The sequence below is a fragment of the Camelina sativa genome, chromosome 20 (genome assembly GCF_030686135.1).
Source record: "Camelina sativa cultivar CO46 ecotype springtype chromosome 20, ASM3068613v1".
NCBI classification, from domain to species: Eukaryota; Viridiplantae; Streptophyta; class Magnoliopsida; order Brassicales; family Brassicaceae; genus Camelina; species Camelina sativa.
The window spans coordinates 972,844-994,880 of NC_141899.1; the positions used below are offsets into that span (position 1 = coordinate 972,844).

Sequence of the window (22,037 nt, forward strand, 5' to 3'; positions counted from 1 at the left end):
TAGTCTGATTAGTGATCATATATATATATATATATATTGATATATTGTCAAACAACAGATTAGTTCATTTATATATCATCTAATATACGCACACACCGATTCTGATGCTGGATGAAATCATCATTTTAATTTTGATGTATCACTACTGTCTACTGGTGATTACCAAAATCTTAACGTACTGTACGTACACGGTACACCTAGTATATTGTATTCATCATGCCATCATACGTAAGCATATGTTCTAATTGTGCTAAAATGCTGTCAACCATTATACTGTATTTTCTTTTTATTCATTAATTAAGGATTCAATATTTATGTCTTGGGTGGTCGACCATATGTTTACTTTCCAAGAAATTAATAAAGTGGATATCTTACACTTGCGCATAAACATTAAATATTTTACTTTGGAATCCTAGCTATATCAAAACTGAAAGAAGATCTAATATACACTACATAAGTGACATGAATCATTTATGTAATACTGATTTAAAGAAGAATTAGCATTGTATTCGCGTCATGTGAAACCTTTTAGACGTAGTTGATAATAAGACTATAGTATTAAATACGCTTGAGATCTTACATTTCGACGACTTAATTAATCGTAGTAAGTTTTTCTTGTTTTTATCTTGTTTGTGTTGGAGATTCCGAGACGACCGATTCATCCCCCCCAGAGAGACAGGCCGGTGCTTCATCCCATTGCTTCAGTGTCTCTCTTTAAGGAAACGAGAGATTATTAGCCTTTGGATCAGAAAACAATAGATTCATTCCTAGCCGTTTGATATAGCACGTCCTGCTATCCACGTGAAATTTAATTGGAACCAGAAACCTACAAAATTTCTCAGTAAATCTGCTTAGATAGTGTATTGTCAGTGGCGGATCCAGAAATATAATTTAGGGAGGTCAAAATGTAACTAAAAAATTTATAATTTAAAAAGAAATTAAAAAACTAAAAATATGGTTTTGTTTTATTAAAAAAACTACAAATTAGGTTTAATATTTATAGAGTGAAGCAAATAAAAAGACTAAAAACCATGAGAAAAATATTGTCAAAACACAAAATAGTAGAAAATATGATAAAAACTGAAGGGAATAACACAAATTTGTAATTTTAAAGGGACCAAAAGAGAAAAACTATAAATAATATTGTAAAACTTAAAAGGCTATAAGATAAATTTAGAATTTTAGAGGGGTCAGCTGACCCCCTTTAATCCTTACTAGATCCGCCCTTGTGTATTGTGTTGTCCCATGCTCTTGCAAAAGTTCATTATAGCTTACTTTCACCGTCCGATCCGATATTTATTTCGCTTTGTAGCGTAGCTTTACTTTAAAAACTCACTTGTGTATAAAAACCAAACGGCCCATATATAAGAATGAGATTATTTTTTGTTTTTTTTTTTCACAGCTCCTGAGTGTACATTTTTGTTTAATTACTCTGTAACAAAATTTGTAGGCACTGTAAAATATTTAATCACGAATTGATTTTTACAACCTATTATTTTAGGGATTCTAAACTACACCGGGTTGGAAAAAGTAGTATCGAATACATAAAATGGTAGTCTGTAGGCTTAAGTAAAGAGAAAATGATACACACCAATTAAGAAAAGAATATAGAATATTTAATTTGTTTCCTAAACACTATATTTACGAAGTGGGACGACGTACGCTATATAAGAATGTTTCTTGAAAGGAACTAAAACCAAACAGAAAAACATAGTTTTAGTACTTTGCGTGATCAAGTTTGAACTGTAGAATTAATATAGATTATATTGTTTACGCTTAGCATGAGATGCTTTCTTGTCATAAAAACTTTAGCATCAAGTGGTCTTATATATTGTATATATATTTCATGGATTAGCCTAGTTATCTACTCGTATCATCTCATGCAAGTCTCTCAAAATTTCTGACCATTTAAATTCTTTGGATCACATAACATTAATGGACTTCATCAACCATTCTCTTCCTTCTCGTCTCCTATGCCCTGCCGTACGAACCAAAAACATAACAGCTGAAAGTTTCTTGGTTCAAGAGGAATCTCAGCTCATAGTTGATAATCCCTATTATATTTCTAATGATAAAGATGAAGATGATGAGTCTTCACATTCTCACCATCTTCTCCCTCTTATTGGGTGCAACAATAGAGAAACTACTGTAGCAAACATACAAGTCTCTAAAGGAAGAGAAGGATGTTGTGAGGCTTGTAATATCAACACCATCGGTACAACCTACTATTTTTGTATTGAATGTGACAAATGGTACCACAGAGAATGTGTCGAGTCTCCCTCTGTGTTCAAATCTCCTTATCATCCTAAACATTCTCTTCAGCTTCACGTAAGCCTTCAAAGTCCTACTATACTGGAATGCCAATGCCTAATTTCTAGTTTTTCCTTATGCTTAATTTACTATTGCAATATTTGTGATTTTAGTTTGGATCCCGTTTGTGCTACAAAACCGCCATTCATAAACTATAAAAAAAGGCATGAGCATACCCTATATTACTTCCCTAGAAAATCCAATGTAATGTGCGATGTTTGTAGAGGTGACGATAACAAGTATCTCATCTTCGTATGTCTTCTTTGCGATTTCATGGTTCATAGAAGGTGCATCTACTTGCCACAAGTCATAAAAATATCTCGTCACAAACACCGTCTTTCTTTTGCTTTTTCTCTTTCGTTTGGAGAAATTATGGCGTGCGGTGTTTGTCGCAAAATAATTGACGAAGATTATGGGGTATATACTTGCTTGAAAAACGACTGCATTTATGTTGTGCATACACAATGCGCGACGTCAGGGCTATTAGGAGCAATATGGGACGGAAAAGAGCTTGAAGGTGAATTGGAAGAAGACGAGGAAAGTATTAAATCGTCGTTTGAGGAGATAAGTAACGGGATTATATTACATTTTAGTCATCCAGAACATCCCATGCGACTTGATGAAGATATCAAAATATGGCATGATGGAGAAAAATATTGTCAAGCGTGCATAGCTCCTCTATATGATGGTAAAGCTTACATATGCATGGAATGTGATTATGTGCTCCATGAAGAATGTGCATGTCTTCCCCGTGTGAAACAACTTGCGTTTCATGCCCATTCACTTCATCTGGAACCATCTCGTAACCAACTCCGAACATGTGAATGTTGTTGGGTTCAGTCATGCGGTTTCAAATATGTGTGCTACAATACCGATAGTGATGATTGTAAGGTTTTCGTTTTAGATGTACGATGTGCTTCCATATCTGAGCCGCACAATCATCATCCTCATAGACATCCCTTGTTCTTTAATTCATCAAGAGGTGAATGTTCGATTTGTGAGAAAAGACGAACTATATCGTTAACATGCGACGAATGTCGCTTTTTCTTGTGTTTTTGCTGCGCCACTTTTCCGTACAAGGTGAGATACAAGAATCATGAACATTTACTCACCTTCACATATAAAGAAGTCCTACATGGAGATGAGTACTGGTACGATCGAGATCGAGACGTCTACTCGTGCGATCTTTGCGAGGAAGCAATAATCCCACCCGACTTTTCAAGAGCCAAGAGATTCTACAGATGCGAAGAATGTGAAGTGGCACTCCATATTGAATGTTTACTTTGGAAGGATGTATATACGAATCCTGGTTCAAGAGTCACGTTATACAACGGGAAAGAGTTCAATATTGTTGAAAACAATGCTCTCACTCGACCCATATGCACCGAATGCGGCAAACGTTGCAAATATAGAATGATACTCATACCATCACCTTCTGGAGATATATATTGTTCAGCGGGACACACTAGTAAAAACGTGTTATATAGTTTCTAATAACTAGATTAGGACCCGCGGTACACCGCAGAGCAAATTATTTATAATTAAAACATTTAAATTATAATTTGTATTTATTGGTTAAATAATTATATAATAATTGTTAATTATATAATTTAAACTATATAATACCGTAATATAATTTATTTTTTACATAATATTTATTTAATCAATTTAATTAGATATATCTATTTTCTAATACCAATAGTATTAACAAAATAATGAAATGATTAATGATATTAATAATATTTCAACTAGAAATGAAAAGAACAATACTCTATGTATTAGTATTATTTATTTCTTTTGGGGTCAACTACGGCCAAGCTGTACTTACGACATAACAAAATCGTACGAACATGCATCTTCCCTAGCTCCCCCAATGGGAGCTTTAGCTTTAATCATTGATTCATTTTGTTTCTTTAATTTTTTCATGAACACAACAACTTAAAAGACTCTTTATCGGCATGGCATGCACATTGACACTCAACTATATTGCGCATTTAGAGGTGCGCACAGACCGTAAACGATGTATTTTACGCTTTTGTTTTTTTGAAAAAGGTTTATATACTCTCTTTAATTATTTCTACACAATTAACTGATTAACAATGGTCTTATATATAAAATAAAAATAATTGGTCGGTTAGTGGTAGAATCACTTTAGCAGTTTAGCTTATTGTTAGTGAAGAACTAAAATTTATAAGGAATTATATTTTGATTCATATATATAGGAGTCAAGGAGAGACATTTTTGTTCAAGTTGTGTTAATAGGGGACCCCACGGTTTGATTAAAATGTTTTGGAGAAAGATAAGATTTTAAAAAGAGATGAGATAAATGGGATAAGATTCTTGGACAAAGTGCAATTCCACTTACGTACCATACGTCGCGGTATGTATAATGTAATGTAACTCACATATTTTTACACTAAGACAAAGTACTATAGTATATTATCTATATCCATTGTACGTGATCTGTAACTGATGATTTACCAAAATCAAAACACATTCTTAAAATATCATCAATAATTAGTCTGATTAGTGATCATTTATATATACTTTTTTTTTTGTCAAACAACAGATTAGTTCATTTACATATCATCTAATATACGTACACACCGATTCTGATGCTGGATGAAATCGAAGATCATAACATAAGTTATTCGGCAGATTTTGATTCATCATTTTAATTTGATGTGTCACTACTGCCTACTGGTGATTACCAAAATCTTAACGTACTGTACATTGTATTCATCATGCCATCATACGTAAGCATATGTTCTAAATTCTAATTGTGCTAAAATGCTGTCAACCATTATATATTCTTTTTATTAATTAGGGATTCAATATTATGTCTTGGGTGGTCGACCATATGTTTACTTTTTAAGAAATTAATAAAGTGGATATCTTACACTTGAGCATAAACATAAAATATTTTACTTTGGAATCCTAGCTATATCAAAATTGAAAGAAGATATAATATACACTACATAAGTGACATGAATCATTTATGTAATACTGATTTAAAGAAGAATTAGCATTGTATTCGCGTCATGTGAAACCTTTTAGACGTAGTTGATAATAAGACTATAGTATTAAATACGCTTGAGATCTTACATTTCGACGACTTAATTAAACGTAGTAAGTTTTTCTTGTTTTTATCTTGTTTGTGTTGGAGATTCCGAGACGACCGATTCATCCCCCCCAGAGAGACAGGCCGGTGCTTCATCCCATTGCTTCAGTGTCTCTCTTTAAGGAAACGAGAGATTATTAGCCTTTGGATCAGAAAACAATAGATTCATTCCTAGCCGTTTGATATAGCACGTCCTGCTATCCACGTGAAATTTAATTGGAACCAGAAACCTACAAAATTTCTATAGATAGTGTATTGTCAGTGGCGGATCCAGAAATATAATTTAGGGAGGTCAAAATGTAACTAAAAAATTTATAATTTAAAAAGAAATTAAAAAACTAAAAATATGGTTTTGTTTTATTAAAAAAACTACAAATTAGGTTTAATATTTATAGAGTGAAGCAAATAAAAAGACTAAAAACCATGAGAAAAATATTGTCAAAACACAAAATAGTAGAAAATATGATAAAAACTGAAGGGAATAACACAAATTTGTAATTTTAAAGGGACCAAAAGAGAAAAACTATAAATAATATTGTAAAACTTAAAAGGCTATAAGATAAATTTAGAATTTTAGAGGGGTCAGCTGACCCCCTTTAATCCTTACTAGATCCGCCCTTGTGTATTGTGTTGTCCCATGCTCTTGCAAAAGTTCATTATAGCTTACTTTCACCGTCCGATCCGATATTTATTTCGCTTTGTAGCGTAGCTTTACTTTAAAAACTCACTTGTGTATAAAAACCAAACGGCCCATATATAAGAATGAGATTATTTTTTGTTTTTTTTTTTTCACAGCTCCTGAGTGTACATTTTTGTTTAATTACTCTGTAACAAAATTTGTAGGCACTGTAAAATATTTAATCACGAATTGATTTTTACAACCTATTATTTTAGGGATTCTAAACTACACCGGGTTGGAAAAAGTAGTATCGAATACATAAAATGGTAGTCTGTAGGCTTAAGTAAAGAGAAAATGATACACACCAATTAAGAAAAGAATATAGAATATTTAATTTGTTTCCTAAACACTATATTTACGAAGTGGGACGACGTACGCTAAATAAGAATGTTTCTTGAAAGGAACAAAAACCAAACTGCTAGTCAATTCCATTTGGCCAGGGGCTTTCACCCGGTCTTCCCCGGACCTCGGCCCTGAACCTCCTGGTTAACAAAAAAAAAAAAAATAATAATAAAAATAAAACCAAACAGAAAAACATAGTTTTAGTACTTTGCGTGATCAAGTTTGAACTGTAGACAGGGCCGTGCCTATGTGTTAGGAAAAAGGCATTTGCCTCAGGCCTCCAAAAATATATAGTTTTTTGTGTGTTTTCTTACCCTTAATTATGGAAAATATGGTGTATCATTATGATTTTGAGACTCTTTTTATTTTCTAAACAACCTATGTATGACTCTTCTGAATATATTTATTTATAAAAATATACACAAAGGAAAACAAAACCTTAAATTATGAAAGACCGAGTAAGGTCATAAGATCGAAGGAAAAAAGAGTAAGAAAATTTGATGAAAGAGTTTATTGAAATAGAAATAAAAACGGTTATGTTTAAGGTTTTTTAGATTTTTTTTTTCTTTCTGAAAAATTTCTATAGTTTCAAATTTTTGATATTTATTTTATTTTAATTTTGAATTTTAATATTTGTTTATTTTCATACAATATATTAAAATAATAGTTCGCCTTAAGCCTCGATGAACCTGGGTACGGTACTGACTGTAGAATTAATATAGATTATATTGTTTACGCTTAGCATGAAATGCTTTCTTGTCATAAAAAGTTTAGCATCAAGTGGTCTTATATATTGTATATATATTTCATGGATTAGCCTAGTTATCTACTCTTATCATCTCATGCAAGTTTCTCAAAATTTCTGACCATTTAAATTCTTTGGATCACATAACATTAATGGACTTCATCAACCATTCTCTTCCTTCTCGTCTCCTATGCCCTGCCGTACGAACCAAAAACATAACAGATGAAAGTTTCTTGGTTCAAGAGGAATCTCAGCTCATAGTTGATAATCCCTATTATATTTCTAATGATAAAGATGAAGATGATGAGTCTTCACATTCTCACCATCTTCTCCCTCTTATTGAGGGCAACAATAGAGAAACTACTGTAGCAAACATACAATTCACTGAAGGAAGAAAAGGATGTTGTGGGGCTTGTAATATCAACACCATCGGTACAACCTACTATTTTTGTATTGAATGTGACAAATGGTACCACAGAGAATGTGTCGAGTCTCCCTCTGTGTTCAAATCTCCTTATCATCCTAAACATTCTCTTCAGCTTCACGTAAGCCTTCAAAGTCCTCCTATGCTGGAATGCCAATGCCTAATTTCTAGTTTTTCCTTATGCTTAATTTACTATTGCAATATTTGTGATTTTAGTTTGGATCCCGTTTGTGCTACAAAACCGCCATTCATAAACTATAAGAAAAGGCATGAGCATACCCTATATTACTTCCCTAGGAAATCCAATTTAATGTGCGATGTTTGTAGAGGTGACGATAACGAGTATTTCATCTTCGTATGTCTTCTTTGCGATTTCATGGTTCATAGAAGGTGCATCTACTTGCCACAAGTCATAAAAATATCTCGTCACAAACACCGTCTTTCTTTTGCTTTTTCTCTTTCGTTCGGAGAAATTATGGCGTGCGGTGTTTGTCGCAAAATAATTGCCGAAAATTATGGGGTATATACTTGCTTGAGAAACGACTGCATTTATGGTGTGCATACACAATGCGCGACGTCAGGGCTATTATTAGGAGCAATATGGGACGGAAAAGAGCTTGAAGGTGAACCGGAAGAAGAAGACGAGGAAAGTATTAAACCGTCGTTTGAGGAGATAAGTAACGGGATTATATTACATTTTAGTCATCCAGAACATCCCATGCGACTTGATGAAGATATCAAAATATGGCATGATGGAGAAAAATATTGTCAAGCGTGCATAGCTCCTCTATATGATGGTAAAGCTTACATATGCATGAAATGTGATTATGTGCTCCATGAAGAATGTGCATGTCTTCCCCGTGTGAAACAACATGCGTTTCATGCCCATTTACTTCATCTGGAACCATGTCGTAACCAAATCCGAACATGTCAATGTTGTTGGGTTAAGTCATGCGGTTTCAAATATGTGTGCTACAATACCAATATTCATGATTGTGACGGTTTCGTTTTAGATGTACGATGTGCTTCCATATCTGAGCCGTACAATCATCATCCTCATAGACATCCCTTGTTCTTTAATTCATCAAGAGGTGGATGTTCGATTTGTCAGGGAAGCCTAACTATATCGTTAACATGCGACGAATGTCGCTTATTCTTGTGTCTTGGCTGCGCCACTTTTCCGTACAAGGTGAGATACAAGAATCATGAACATTTACTCACCTTCTCATATAAAGAACTCAACTTTGGAGATGAGTACTGGTTTGGAAACACAGATGGAGTCTACTCGTGCGATCTTTGCGAGGAAGCAATAGTCCCATCTAGATTCTACAGATGCGAAGAATGTGAAGTGGCACTCCATATTGAATGTTTACTTGGGAAGGATTTATATATGAATCCTGGTTCAAGATTCACGTTATGCAACGGGAAAGAGTTCAATATTGTTGAAAACAATGCTCTCACTCGACCCATATGCACCGGATGCGGAAAACGTTGCAAATATAGAATGATGTTCATAGTATCACCTTCTGGAGATATATATTGTTCAACGAAACACTTTTATAGTGAGGACGACCAGCGGGCGGAACTGATTCAACAAAAAGAAAAAAGAGAACAAGGACATGTCAATTAATTTGATAATGAAGCTAGCGCCACGAGTTTGATCTGCACAACGAAAGAAATTATGAGAACATCAATGAAATAGGGGAAAGTCTCATTTACTTTATAATAACAGGAAATTGATTGTAAATATTTACGGTTTTTTTTTAAATTCAAATTTTTTATTGAGCAAATTCTTTTTTCTTTTCTGTCAACTAGTAGGCACAACTGGCTGGTCCATTAGCCAAATTCCTACATTTGTAAAAACCGGTATCCAGTGTGATTTCTACAAATAGATTTACCTCCTGCCACTAAATTTACTTCACAATTTTTTCTTTTTTTTTCTTTGTGTGTTTTTATTTGCCAATTGTTGCTCTCAATTATTATTTCATTGACCAAATTGTTAATTTTTTTGGGTCGACATGTATATATTAAATATATTATCATAAAAGCTTTTTTTAAAAAGTCGTCACAACAACCTTTGACTTCCTTTATCAGGCAGCCCTCCTCTCCTCTTTTGATTATTAGTCTTCTTCGTCAGCTCTTCTTGCTTCTTCCATCCATTTTTTTTTTGTTCAAAGTTCATTTCATTAGACTTACTAAATACATAGCTCCTACATTCCTATCTTCCTTTTCAAGCCAACAAATACTTCGCTTTGTGATTTTTAACGCTCTTCTTCTTCTTCTTCTTCTTCTGAAAAAGTTTTGATTTTTATTTATTTTTATTGGGTCTCTGTACATAAAAAGATCTCAAAGGTGAGTTTGTTTATTTCCTCCAACTTACTTTACCTTTTCTATCACAAAATATTCATACTTGTTGCAATTCTTGTTTAGGGAAGAACCAAAGGTTTAATCTTTACTATAAATTTGGCAAGTTAGGCCAAGAGTGTTTCTTGGTCTAAACTACAAAATTTAGGGTTCGTTACATCAATTTGGGGTTTTCTTCAATCTCTAATTTGATTCGACAATTCTTCAGGTTCCTTGATGTTACAGAATCTAGTCCTTTGTTTCTGATTAGTTTTGATTCAAAGATCAAATTTTTAGATTGAATCGAACAAATGAATAGTGTATTCGATTCTGAGTCTTCTAGTGTAGTCAAGTGGTTTTGGAGTTTCGATCTAATGCTACAATGTGCTCACTTTTTAGTTCGTTTGTGCATCTTTGTGTGTGTGTATATCAGTGGAGGAACCTCGGTGTTTCAATATCTTTACGAAGATGAAATGCTTCTTATTCCCTCTTGGAGACAAGAAAGATGAACAGAGAAGCCCTAAACCTGTTTCACCAACCTCTATCTTCAGTGACGTAAACAAAAGCGGTTCAGATTTCAGTCCCCGGGATGTCTCTGGAACGAGCACTGTGTCATCATCCACTGGAAGGAACTCCAACACGAGCATGTCAGCTAGAGAAAACAACCTTAGAGAGTTCACTATCAGTGATCTTAAATCTGCTACAAGGAACTTCAGTAGGTCTGGTATGATTGGGGAAGGCGGGTTCGGTTGTGTCTATTGGGGAACGATCAAGAACTTGGAAGACCCTTCAAAGAAAATCGAAGTTGCGGTTAAACAGCTCGGCAAAAGAGGGTTGCAGGTAAACGTTTCTTCACAGAATCTGTTAGTGTTCATTCATTCATCAAAGCATCATCATATAACTTTGGATATCATCATTGCAGGGTCATAAAGAATGGGTGACTGAAGTGAACTTTCTCGGTGTAGTCGAGCATTCAAACTTGGTGAAACTGCTGGGCCATTGTGCAGAAGACGATGAACGTGGAATCCAAAGGCTTTTGGTTTATGAATATATGCCAAACCAAAGCGTTGAGTTCCATTTATCCCCACGGTCACCAACAGTACTTACTTGGGACCTTAGACTGAGAATAGCTCAAGACGCAGCTCGGGGTTTAACATACCTTCATGAAGAAATGAACTTTCAGGTAAATGAACATGAAGACCTCTGTTTTCATTACTTAGCTCATCCGTTTCTCTCATCAGTTAACTATAAATATGTTTCTTTCTGTAGATAATATTCCGGGATTTCAAGTCATCCAACATTCTACTAGACGAGAACTGGAAAGCGAAGCTTTCAGATTTTGGTTTGGCTCGCTTAGGTCCTTCACCAGGGTCAAGCCATGTTTCTACTGATGTAAGTTTCTCACATTTTTCACATGATTGGTTTTTTGGTTCCTGAAATCATTGCAAAGATCAAGAAAGTTCTAATTTTTGGGGGTTTAACAGGTAGTAGGAACAATGGGTTACGCAGCTCCAGAGTACATCCAAACGGGTCGTCTAACATCAAAAAGCGATGTGTGGGGTTACGGAGTTTTCATCTATGAGCTCATTACAGGAAGGAGGCCGCTAGACCGGAACAAGCCTAAAGGAGAGCAGAAGCTTTTAGAATGGGTGAGACCTTACTTATCTGACACAAGGAGGTTCCGGCTCATAGTAGATCCGAGGCTCGAAGGGAAGTACATGATCAAGCCAGTGCAGAAACTAGCGGTTGTAGCCAACCTTTGCCTTGCTAGGAACGCAAAGGCGCGTCCAAAGATGAGTGAGGTGTTAGATATGGTGACAAAGATTGTGGAAGCTTCATCGCCTGGGGTTGGTGGCAAGAAGCCGCAGCTGGTTCCGCTTAAGAGTCAAGGAGCTTCTAGAGACGAGGAAGAGAAGAACAAGAAGGTTCTTGATGGTGGCGAAGGAGGTTGGCTGGAAAAGTTGTGGAACCCAAAGAATGTGAGAGCTTGTTGATACTAAGGCCAAGTCAGAAACAAATTATAAATACTGTAATTTTAACAAACTTGTGAGTTTTCTTACATTTTTTTTTTATTTTTTACTAATTTTGTTAATTTTATTGTTTGGTGTGATGTTTCCATATTAAGCTTATGAAACGATCGATTTGAAATATTATGATTTTAGGTACTCACCTGATACTCTAATAGCAGCAAGCAACAAAGTGATCAAACACAATGAAACCAAACAAAACTAATGGGCTTTTTGGGCCTTTGGTCACAACTTAATAAGTTTATGATAAGCCCATTATAAAAGGTCATACGGTCTAAATTATGTAACATCTTCTTGCCCAACCTTATGGTTTCCCCCAAAAAGTATTCATAAAATTGAGGTCCGTTCGAAATTACGAAGGCGTGTGTGAATATTATTGATTCACAAAATGAATGCATTATGCATTAATGGATCAAGAGACACTCGAGTGTATGACTTCCGTTACAAATTCATATGCATAAACATAATTTATGCCTAGTATCTATCATCATAGTCATATTTTGTTTACTTTTTAGAATTCGAGATTTAAATGAAAGTAACAGAAGAAAAAAAAGGCATCAAATTGTTCCTTTTTTACACAATAAGTGGAATGATATTGATAAGATTGCATTCAACTTATCTGTACTAACAATGGCAAACAATTTGACTTTTGAAGCATTGATTTTGGATGAAAACAGGGGAAGCCATTAAATTTAGAGCTTTTAGTAAAACTATCATAGCATCTCAAGATTATAAGAAGACGAGTTTCATAAAAAGTAACGTGAAAAGCGAATAGTATGTAAAAAAAAATATAAATATATATATATATAGCTTAATTGGTGTTTTAAAAACAAAAAAAGCCCGATTCATTGATTGCTTTGGTGTAAACGAACAGAAGGAAGAATAAAAATACTCAATTGAGAGTTAATGATTCACATAGTAAGTTAAGAAAAAAATCATATAGAATATAGTTATAGCATAACAAAACATAACATATACAGTACCTTAAATTACATAATGGTACTTTGAAAAAAAAACCCTTGCTACATTTGAAAGCATATGTCAGTTTGTACATCTCCTGGATAATACGAAACACACTAAATACTCTTACAACAGTCACGCTAAATGCTAAATTGCTAATCACGTATTACTTCCTTTATCGAGTAGTATTAACTAGATTTATTTATCTATTTATATGACATGATAGGTTTTTGAACATAGAGTTTATATGAAACCACACGACGCGCTTATATATTTGGTTCTCAACTATGATTGTTAGAAGTTAGAACAATGCTGCATGCATGTTGCTTGGTAGATTTCTGCTCTATGAAGTATCAACTACCATATATGATAGTAACATTTATTCATATTATTAAAACTCTATAAAATAGTGCATTGACCCTTTTTGAAATGGACTATTTAAGTTATATATAGTATTCGACTAATTGACATGTAACATATAAATATATAATATGCGCATAGGATAATTGAAAGAGAGTGGCTATTTGCTAATGGCTACATCAGCATAATCTTCAATCTTCACAACTACTACTAACGTTTATAAAAAAAACACACCATAATAACGTATGCGCTTAATCAAATTTTGCTACCTAACAAAAACAAATTGTTTCTAGTTATATTACCCACAAAAAAAACTGGCTTTTGGGTTTCTCAAATCATTCATGACCCATGCCATAAATTTTTTAAATATATACCATATTATCATAAAGCTGATGCAATATAAATTGACTATTTTTCCTCTTATTTTATTATTTGCAAGCAATTTGACGTATTTTATTTCGATTAAACTCATTTACATTATTTTATAGTATTGCTCATTAGTATAGATCTCATTACTGCATGAATTTGTCAATCTAGGTTTTAGGTTTATACTTTATAATATTGAATAATTTTAAAATAAATTGAAGCATTCGCAAAAGCATCCGTATGATTCATCATTCACCGTGAGAACATAGAACCTGAACCTAGTTCATTTATTATATATGACCTAAGAAAACTTTAATATTCCCAAGAAATATTAAAATATATACAAACTTTTAAATATCACGATTAAATCAAACAAAGGGGGCTCTGCCTGAAAGAATTGAATTCGAAAGTTTTTGGAATTCAATAAATTGAGTTGGTGCCACGTGGAATTCTTACACTGACACAAAAAAGAAAGTAGTAATTTATTGGCGCCGGATATGATTGGGAAAGTAATTAATCAAAACTATACAGGCAGCCATGTGTTATTATTTGGACCCATTTGCTTCTTTAAGAAAAAAATTTCTACAATTTTAGCCTAACACGAGTTATTAACATTTGCATGCTAATCCTTCCTTAAATGCTCATTAACTACAAAGTTAATTTTTGGGGATTTGGTAAAGACCTGAAAATATTACACGTTTAAAAACCTCCAATTTTTCAATTCAAATTTTTTTAGATCTATCTTTTTACAGGATGTCCCAGTAAACCTGAAAAGTCAGAATATTCAATCTAATCACACAAACAAACATCAAACTTTAGTTTGGTGAAAATTAATGATAAAGCCATTCGATTTTACTTTTCAATTTGAACAAATATAAACTTGATATATTTGTTGTCAAAAAAAAACAAAAAAAAAACTTGATAAATTTAATAGATTCCAAATCAAATCTATTTATAATAAGAAAATAAATTAGAATCAGAAACTAGATTCTACGCCCCCTGATTAATAAAAATCAAGGATTTTGCTAATCAAGTAGATTAATAATTCTTAAGTATACACCTCTTTGGAAAATGCTCTCACAACATTAAAGAATGAATGAATTAAAAAAAGAAAACAATAAATATAACAGATGAAGTCATGACCGTTCGTATTAATGATCCAACGGCTACAAAATCAGGAATTGCATATAAATATTGAGTGGCATTTTGCGCGTTTTCTCATTTTCCTTTTCTTTTAATTTTAATTGTTTTTTCTTCTGGGTTTCTTTCTCTTTCTCAGAATCGAAAAAGGCAAAAACTTTATTTTTATTCGAATCATTCTCGATCCTTTTTTTTTTTTCTTTTCCTTCATCTTCTTCATTCATCCGCCAAAAAAAAAAATTGAGTCTTTTCAGAAGAAGAAAGTTGCGAAAAAAGAAACAAACCCATTTGAAATTATGTTTATTTCCAAACTAAATTCTCAATCTTTCTTCCTGAAATTCTAAAAAAAAAAACTATTTTTAGTAAAAAATTCAATCTCGTCTTCAAGTTGCAGAGATTTAGTAAGTGGAAAAAGGTGAGTTTTTCAGCTTTTGATCTAACTTCTTCTTCTTCTTTCAACCCATATTATTATTGTTTTCTCAGATCTGGATTCATAGTGAAAAAATCGTTCCTTTGAGTTCATCACTAAATCTCCAAGTTGGTTTGGTTCTCTTTGTTTGTCTCGCGATTTGAAATTTTTGATTGTGATAATGACTTGAGTTAACAGTGTCTAATTTAGGAAATAATGAAGATGATTGGGAGAATTTTGGAGTAAAACAACATTGTTTTGTGTTAGTTCTTTAGAAGTCACATTTTCGTCTTTGTTGAAAAGTCTCTGTTGTTTAATTTCCCAGTCAATGTCCCAGAGAGGTCTCCCAAGAGTTACGCAACTAAACTCTGTGTATATTAATTGATTTTTGGAGTGTTAACTAAGTCATTTTTGTTTTGTTTTGTTTTGAAGAAAAGGGCTATTTGATTTTGATGGATAAGATTTTTTTGATTTCTTGATAACGTTTTCAGGTTTTGAAAGATGGTTTCACATGAAGAGAACACAAGTATTGTCGAATGGTTTCTTGGTCCACATCCATACACGTATCCTCCTTATGGTATTGAGATGATTCATGATGACGATGATGAAGTAGCTAATCATCATCAACACCACCAGAGCGGTGAGTATTACAGAGATTATGAAGATCGTCGTAGAAGTGATGTAGATAATGATGAGATCATTGCAAGAACTCTCCAAGACGAACTTTTGCAGCTTGAAATCGCTGAAAGTAATGATTATTCCCATCATCAACAACAACAGCAACAACAGCAACAACATCAGCAAGAAGGTTATACTAACAACTATAGTAATAACAACAACGAATATGCTTGGAATGATCAGTCTGCTGTGGATTATTCTTCAGGTTATTCATTGAACTAGCTCTTCCAATGGTTTTATGCTTTTCATGTGTGTGGTTATGGTTTTTTTGGGATTAGATTACTTAGATGTGTTTTTTGTGTGTTGTAGAATGGGTAGGAAATGATAATGATCAAGATGGGAGGAGTGATGATTCGGTAAATGTCTTTTCGTGTTCAAGCCCGAGTGACACGGATGAGTATGTGTACTCGTGGGAATCAGATCAATGTGATGCTGATGGTGAATTTGGCAGGAGACTTAATCAAATGGTTCCCATTCCGGTAAGTACACTAGAGAATCTGTTATGTTTAAATTGATGTTTATATGTTCTTTTCGTTTGAGAATCAATCATAATTTATATGCAGTATATACCCAAAATAAATGGAGAAATACCTCCGGAAGAAGAAGCAGTTTCAGATCATGAAAGACTTCGGAATAGGTATGTATGTTTGCTCATTCTATGTTTTCCATCATATGTAAACAATTCTTGATTCCATTAGTTTCCCATCGTTTCAGGTTAGAGATGTTTGACTTCACCGAGGTTAAGGTTCCAGGAGATGGTAATTGCCAGGTAAACTTCTTCTTAAATTTCTGGAAGACTTAGATTCTTACTCATCATTTTGAATCTTGAATCCTCCCTCCCAACTTTTTCTTTTCAGTTCCGTGCTTTAGCTGACCAACTGTACAAAACCGCAGATCGTCATAAACATGTTAGACGACAAATAGTAAAACAGGTTTGATGATCTTTTTGCTCTTGAGAATCTTTACAAGCTCCCACAAGTTGCATGAACTCATTTTTATTTTTGCGATGTTCATCTCCTGGTTTAGCTCAAATCTCGTCCAGATTCTTATCAAGGATACGTTCCTATGGACTTCTCTGAGTACCTAAAAAAGATGTCTCGGTAAAATCTCTTCTCCTAGTCAACTCCATAACTTAGCTGCCCTTCCTTTGTTAAAGTTTAGTGTTAAAATTTGAAACAGGAGCGGCGAGTGGGGTGATCATGTGACATTACAGGCAGCTGCAGATGCGGTATAAATTCTTAAACTTGTAAAAAATATGAGCTGATCTTCCTTTACTTTCCTCAGTTCATAGTTAAATCAGTTTTGGTGAAACTTTTTAACATGGCAGTATCGGGTGAAAATAGTAGTCCTAACATCATTCAAAGATACATGTTACATCGAAATTCTTCCTACCTCCCAAGAATCCAAAGGAGGTAAAGAGTTTCTTTATTCTTTCACTGTAAATTTGCTTGTCTGTACCTCTCTCTTCATGGGTTATTACAGTGATCTGTTATTTTGCTCTTGTATTCCGCAGTAATCTTCTTGAGCTTCTGGGCAGAGGTTCACTACAACGCCATCTACTTAAACAGAGGTAACTTCAAGAAACCTTCTATTTCATAGACTATGTTTTTGCTTCTTTCCTCCTCTTCATCTTAATTCTCTTCTTTTTCATATTTTTGGTGTTCAGATACATCTGAAACAGAGCTACAGAGGAAGAGAAAATGGTGGCGTTTCGGAAACTAGACAAGGCCATGGATCATCATCAGCAACTGGGTTATATTAATATTTTATTGACTTGAGAGAGGGATGTTCTTTGATATAGTCCCTTCGTAGAGAGAGAGGATGAACAGAGCTCATAGCTTCAAAGTCTTACAATAATATTATTTTCTTCTTTGAAAGAAAGAAAATTTATCTGCCCCAAAAACAGAATTAACAAATCAAATAAAAACAATACACAACATTTTGATCATATCCTTGTTCGGCTAATTAACATCCCAAATTCTAACAGTTCCAACGATTATCTTTTCTCTAGTAGTATATGTTATTATATGAAGGACATTAACCTTAAGAAACTGATCAAGAGCATCGTGAAGAAAATAAACATCGAAATAATTTGCTAAAGTGAGCTTTTGAGTCATGACAAAAGCGGAGGAGTTAACTGTATCATCCCTCTTGACATCATTCAAAAGATCACAACTTTTAAGTTAAAAGAAAATTAAAAAAAAAAAAAACGATCACTGTGAGAGGTAATCTAACTGTAGAGATCGTCGTCATCAGCTGCAGCAGTAGAAGTGGCAAAGGGATCAGCGGCTGCAGTACCAGTAGTGCGTCCGGCAGCAGCGGTTGGATTAAACCTGAACTCAGATCCAAACCCTCTCGATTGCTGCAGCGTCTGAGCAAAAGCTTGGTACTTGCGGATATCAGCATCACTCACACTTCTCCTTGCGTATTTCATCGACTCTTCGAAATGAGCAGCTCGAATCTCTGAGACTTCATCATCCACCATATCTTCCTCCATTGCTTCTGGATTCGCGCTCCTTCTACGCTCTTTCTCAATATCCTGAGGAACAAAAAAATGGTCAGGATTAAAACGAATTGGCATTAACGGTTGCTTACTCAAGTTTCAGTAGCTAATAATAAACAAATATCTGACCTTTTCGATGTTTTCTCTGATTGCGTATTTGCAAGCTCTCTGGCAGATCTCAGTGATATCAGCACCACTGAATCCCTGGGTGTACTTAGCGAGTGCAGTCACATCTACATCTTTAGCAACAGGAGATTTTCTCAAGCAGGCCTTGAAGATATTGAGACGTGAATCTTCATCAGGTAGAGGAATGTAGATAAGCTGGTCGAGTCTTCCAGGTCGAAGAAGAGCTGGATCGATGATATCAGGTCTGTTAGTTGCTCCAATAATGAACACCGTCTTCTTTGCGTTCATTCCATCCATTTCTGTCAGAAGCTGATTCAACACTCTATCAGCTGCACCGCCTGCATCACCCACACTGTTTCCTCTCTGAGTAGCAATGGAGTCGAGCTCATCGAAAAACAGAACACAAGGAGCAGATTGACGAGCCTTGTCAAATATTTCACGGACGTTGGCTTCACTTTCTCCAAACCACATTGTGAGAAGCTCAGGTCCCTTGACACTGATGAAGTTTGCTTGGCACTCGTTTGCTATAGCTTTGGCTAGAAGGGTTTTCCCACATCCAGGAGGACCGTAGAACAGAACTCCCTTTGATGGAGACATTCCAAACTTCTCGAACTTCTCTGGATGCTCCACAGGGTATTGAACAGTCTGCATTAACACAAAAACAAAAATTGATTAGATAAGTTCTTAAAAATGAAACAATTTGGAACCAAGCAAAGCATGTAAAAACAATTTTTACCTCCTGAAGCTCTCTTTTAACATTCTCAAGACCTCCAATATCCTCCCAGGAGACATTTGGAACCTCAACAACCTGTGAAATAAAATGCAATTGTTAGAATCGAAACCGGATATAAGAAACATGTTATGATACTTGTACAAGCAAGAATCAACACTTACAGTTTCGCGAAGTGCGGATGGGTTGCTGTTTCCAAGAGCGGTGTGGAAGTGTTCATTAGACACCGCCATGGAATTAAGGATTTCGGCATCAATAGCATCATCTTCCAAGTCAATCACATCCATCTTCTCTCTGATACATTGAAGGGCAGCTTCAGTACATAGAGCTGCAAGATCAGCTCCAACATATCCATGTGTGTCATGGGAGATTCTTTCTAGATCAACCTGTTTAAAAGAAAAAGAAAAAAAAAAACTTTAATAAACACTGCAACAAGAAAAAATATCAAAAGAACTTGCAGAGATGCTTAATTTATAGAAAACTTACATCTTCAGCTAGCTTCATGTTCTTCGTGTGGATCCTAAGAACTTCAAGACGTCCAATTTCATCGGGAACACCGATATCAATCTCCCTGTCAAATCTTCCAAACCTTCTCAAAGCTGGATCAATACTGTTGGGGCGATTTGTTGCTCCCATAACAATAACATGAGCACGAGATTTCAGACCATCCATAAGCGTAAGGAGCTGAGAGACAATCCTCCTCTCAACCTCTCCATTTGTCTTGTCTCTTTTTGGTGCGATAGAGTCAATCTCATCAATGAATATGATAGAAGGGGCATTCTTCTCAGCCTCCTCAAATGCTTTCCGGAGGTTGCTCTCACTCTCACCAGCCAGTTTCGACATGATTTCTGGTCCATTGATACAGAAGAAGAACGCTCCGGTTTCATTAGCCACAGCACGAGCGATAAGAGTCTTCCCGGATCCAGGAGGTCCGTATAGCAGAATACCCTTTGGTGGCTTCACACCAATTGATTTAAAGAGTTGTGGATGCCTCAAGGGAAGTTCAACCAATTCCCTAATCTGAGCCATCTGTTTCCTGACACCACCAACATCGTCATAACCAACCTCATCAAGCCTTTCTTCGTCTTCCCTCTTAATAGGTTCACCCTCACAGAAGATCTCTGTATCTGGAGCCACCACACAGTACTCAGCAGGATCAGTCTCGATAACTTTGAACTCCACACTCCTCATTCCTCCTCTTACTAGGAAAAGATCTCCCTTCCTCACTGGGCGGTAAGCCTCCAGGAAGTAAGCTGTTGAAAAAAATCAATTAAAGTTCAGCAAACAATCAAAAGTCAAGCTAAACAATGATATGAAAGAGAATCAAAGAGTTCAAGCAAACTTACGTTTAAGAAAAGCATCAAAAAGGTTTCCAGTAACACCTTCAACAGTATCATCAACCGGCAATATGTGAACACGGTTTCCATACTTGACATCAGGGCATTGGTGAACAGAAATAACATCTCCTAGCCTAACCCTCAAGTTAGACCTTACAACCTTATTCATTCTGATCTTGGGTTCCTCACATGTTTCATCAGCTAGGGCAATGCACACAGTGTCCTTCCTCTTCTTACCCTGCAAAGCCAAAACCCAATCAAGTAAGTAATCACAGAGATAAAAAAAAAAACCAATTCTTGTAACCCTAACTGTATGTGTTTACAAGATCATACAAAGTAAAAACATCTTAGCACAATTGTGGACACAAAAGACAAGTCACATAAGAATCAATAAGCCAAGCAAGGAAAAACCCTAATTCGGTAAACCAACATTCAATACTTTACAAGTAGTCTCAAGAGGGACACAGGACCAACAACAAAACCCAAAGCATAACACAACTTAGTACTCAATAAAAAGAGTTTCGAGTAAAACAAAACCCTAACCTTGATGAGAATTGTATCGCCTCGGAAAAGCTGGAGCTTTTCCATGGTGGCAGGATGAAGCGAGACAACAGAGTTGTCATCGTTAATAGCTTCATCAACAACAAGTCGGTTAGGAGACTTCTTCCTCTCGAGAATCTTAGTACTGAAATCCTCCTTCTTAGGTTTCCTGAAACCAAAAAAAAACAAGCTTAGATGAGATCAAACTAAAAAAAACCCTAATCCTAATATCGAAGCAACCCAAGTAAAAAAAATCAAAATTTTATGATCGGGAAACGAGAATCGAAAGATCTAGGTGTACTTACGAGTCGGAAGATTCTGGTTTGTTAGACATAGTTGATAGACAAAGAGAGAGCTTTTTAGAAGAAAGCTGCGAAATTTGTTACTAGAGAGATCGATTAGACGATGATGATGATGAATGAGAGATAATGAGGAGATCTCAAGGGCAGCTGCTTTCGGGATTTATAGCCCTCTGTGATTTCCTTCTTGTTGGAAAAAGAAGCGGAACTTATTATTTTCCTTTTCTTTTCTTATTCTTTTACTAATCACTAAACGACCCCTAATCTTTTAACTTTTATCTCAAATCTTTCCTATATTTAGTTATGATAATTAAAACACCCATATTTGCTTCAATTCATATCAATTAATTTACATTATTATAGTGTGATAAGGGTACCTAAATTGTATTAAAAAAAGTTATAGGAAAAGTTGAAAATAAAAGTAAAAGAGAGAGGTGAGGAAGATAACAGAATTTACATTTTTTTTTGGTGATCACAAACCCAAGAAAGGAATAGAATATAGAGCAAGCTACATATGTTTATTTTCCTGTTTTTTCAATATAGAAATTTGTATATCTTACAATTTATTTTATTTGTTTTTTCCAATTTTTTTTAATAT

The 22,037-nt window shown here is 34.8% G+C and overlaps 5 protein-coding genes across 5 annotated transcripts; 4 read left to right on the top strand and 1 right to left on the bottom strand.

Moving 5' to 3' along the window:
- The first annotated feature begins 1,832 nt into the window (after window positions 1-1,832).
- LOC104768500 (uncharacterized) lies at window positions 1,833-3,925 on the top strand. The gene is made up of 2 exons (XM_019242287.2): window positions 1,833-2,328; window positions 2,595-3,925. The coding sequence occupies exon 2, from the start codon at window positions 2,683-2,685 to the stop codon at window positions 3,802-3,804; it is 1,122 nt and encodes a 373-aa protein (XP_019097832.1). The 5' UTR covers window positions 1,833-2,328; window positions 2,595-2,682; the 3' UTR covers window positions 3,805-3,925.
- A 3,384-nt stretch (window positions 3,926-7,309) lies between these two features.
- On the top strand, window positions 7,310-9,411 carry LOC104768502 (uncharacterized). Its single transcript, XM_087506189.1, has one exon. The coding sequence runs from the start codon at window positions 7,350-7,352 to the stop codon at window positions 9,249-9,251; it is 1,902 nt and encodes a 633-aa protein (XP_087362315.1). The 5' UTR covers window positions 7,310-7,349; the 3' UTR covers window positions 9,252-9,411.
- Window positions 9,412-9,678: 267 nt separating this feature from the next.
- Window positions 9,679-12,133, top strand: LOC104768504 (serine/threonine-protein kinase PCRK2). Its single transcript, XM_010492506.3, has 5 exons — window positions 9,679-9,973; window positions 10,398-10,804; window positions 10,887-11,147; window positions 11,234-11,356; window positions 11,449-12,133. The coding sequence occupies exons 2-5, from the start codon at window positions 10,433-10,435 to the stop codon at window positions 11,956-11,958; spliced, it is 1,266 nt and encodes a 421-aa protein (XP_010490808.1). The 5' UTR covers window positions 9,679-9,973; window positions 10,398-10,432; the 3' UTR covers window positions 11,959-12,133.
- Window positions 12,134-14,877: 2,744 nt separating this feature from the next.
- On the top strand, window positions 14,878-17,852 carry LOC104768506 (OVARIAN TUMOR DOMAIN-containing deubiquitinating enzyme 10-like). Its single transcript, XM_087506370.1, has 11 exons — window positions 14,878-15,232; window positions 15,718-16,109; window positions 16,214-16,383; window positions 16,468-16,541; window positions 16,619-16,673; window positions 16,762-16,836; window positions 16,931-17,004; window positions 17,084-17,132; window positions 17,232-17,316; window positions 17,418-17,474; window positions 17,571-17,852. The coding sequence occupies exons 2-11, from the start codon at window positions 15,728-15,730 to the stop codon at window positions 17,624-17,626; spliced, it is 1,077 nt and encodes a 358-aa protein (XP_087362496.1). The 5' UTR covers window positions 14,878-15,232; window positions 15,718-15,727; the 3' UTR covers window positions 17,627-17,852.
- Window positions 17,853-17,971: 119 nt separating this feature from the next.
- Window positions 17,972-21,921, bottom strand: LOC104768507 (cell division control protein 48 homolog E). Its single transcript, XM_010492508.3, has 8 exons — window positions 21,446-21,921; window positions 21,144-21,309; window positions 20,610-20,838; window positions 19,750-20,516; window positions 19,428-19,649; window positions 19,270-19,341; window positions 18,537-19,178; window positions 17,972-18,443 (listed from the first exon to the last, which is right to left on the bottom strand). The coding sequence occupies exons 1-8, from the start codon at window positions 21,472-21,474 to the stop codon at window positions 18,135-18,137; spliced, it is 2,436 nt and encodes an 811-aa protein (XP_010490810.2). The 5' UTR covers window positions 21,475-21,921; the 3' UTR covers window positions 17,972-18,134.
- Window positions 21,922-22,037: the final 116 nt, after the last annotated feature.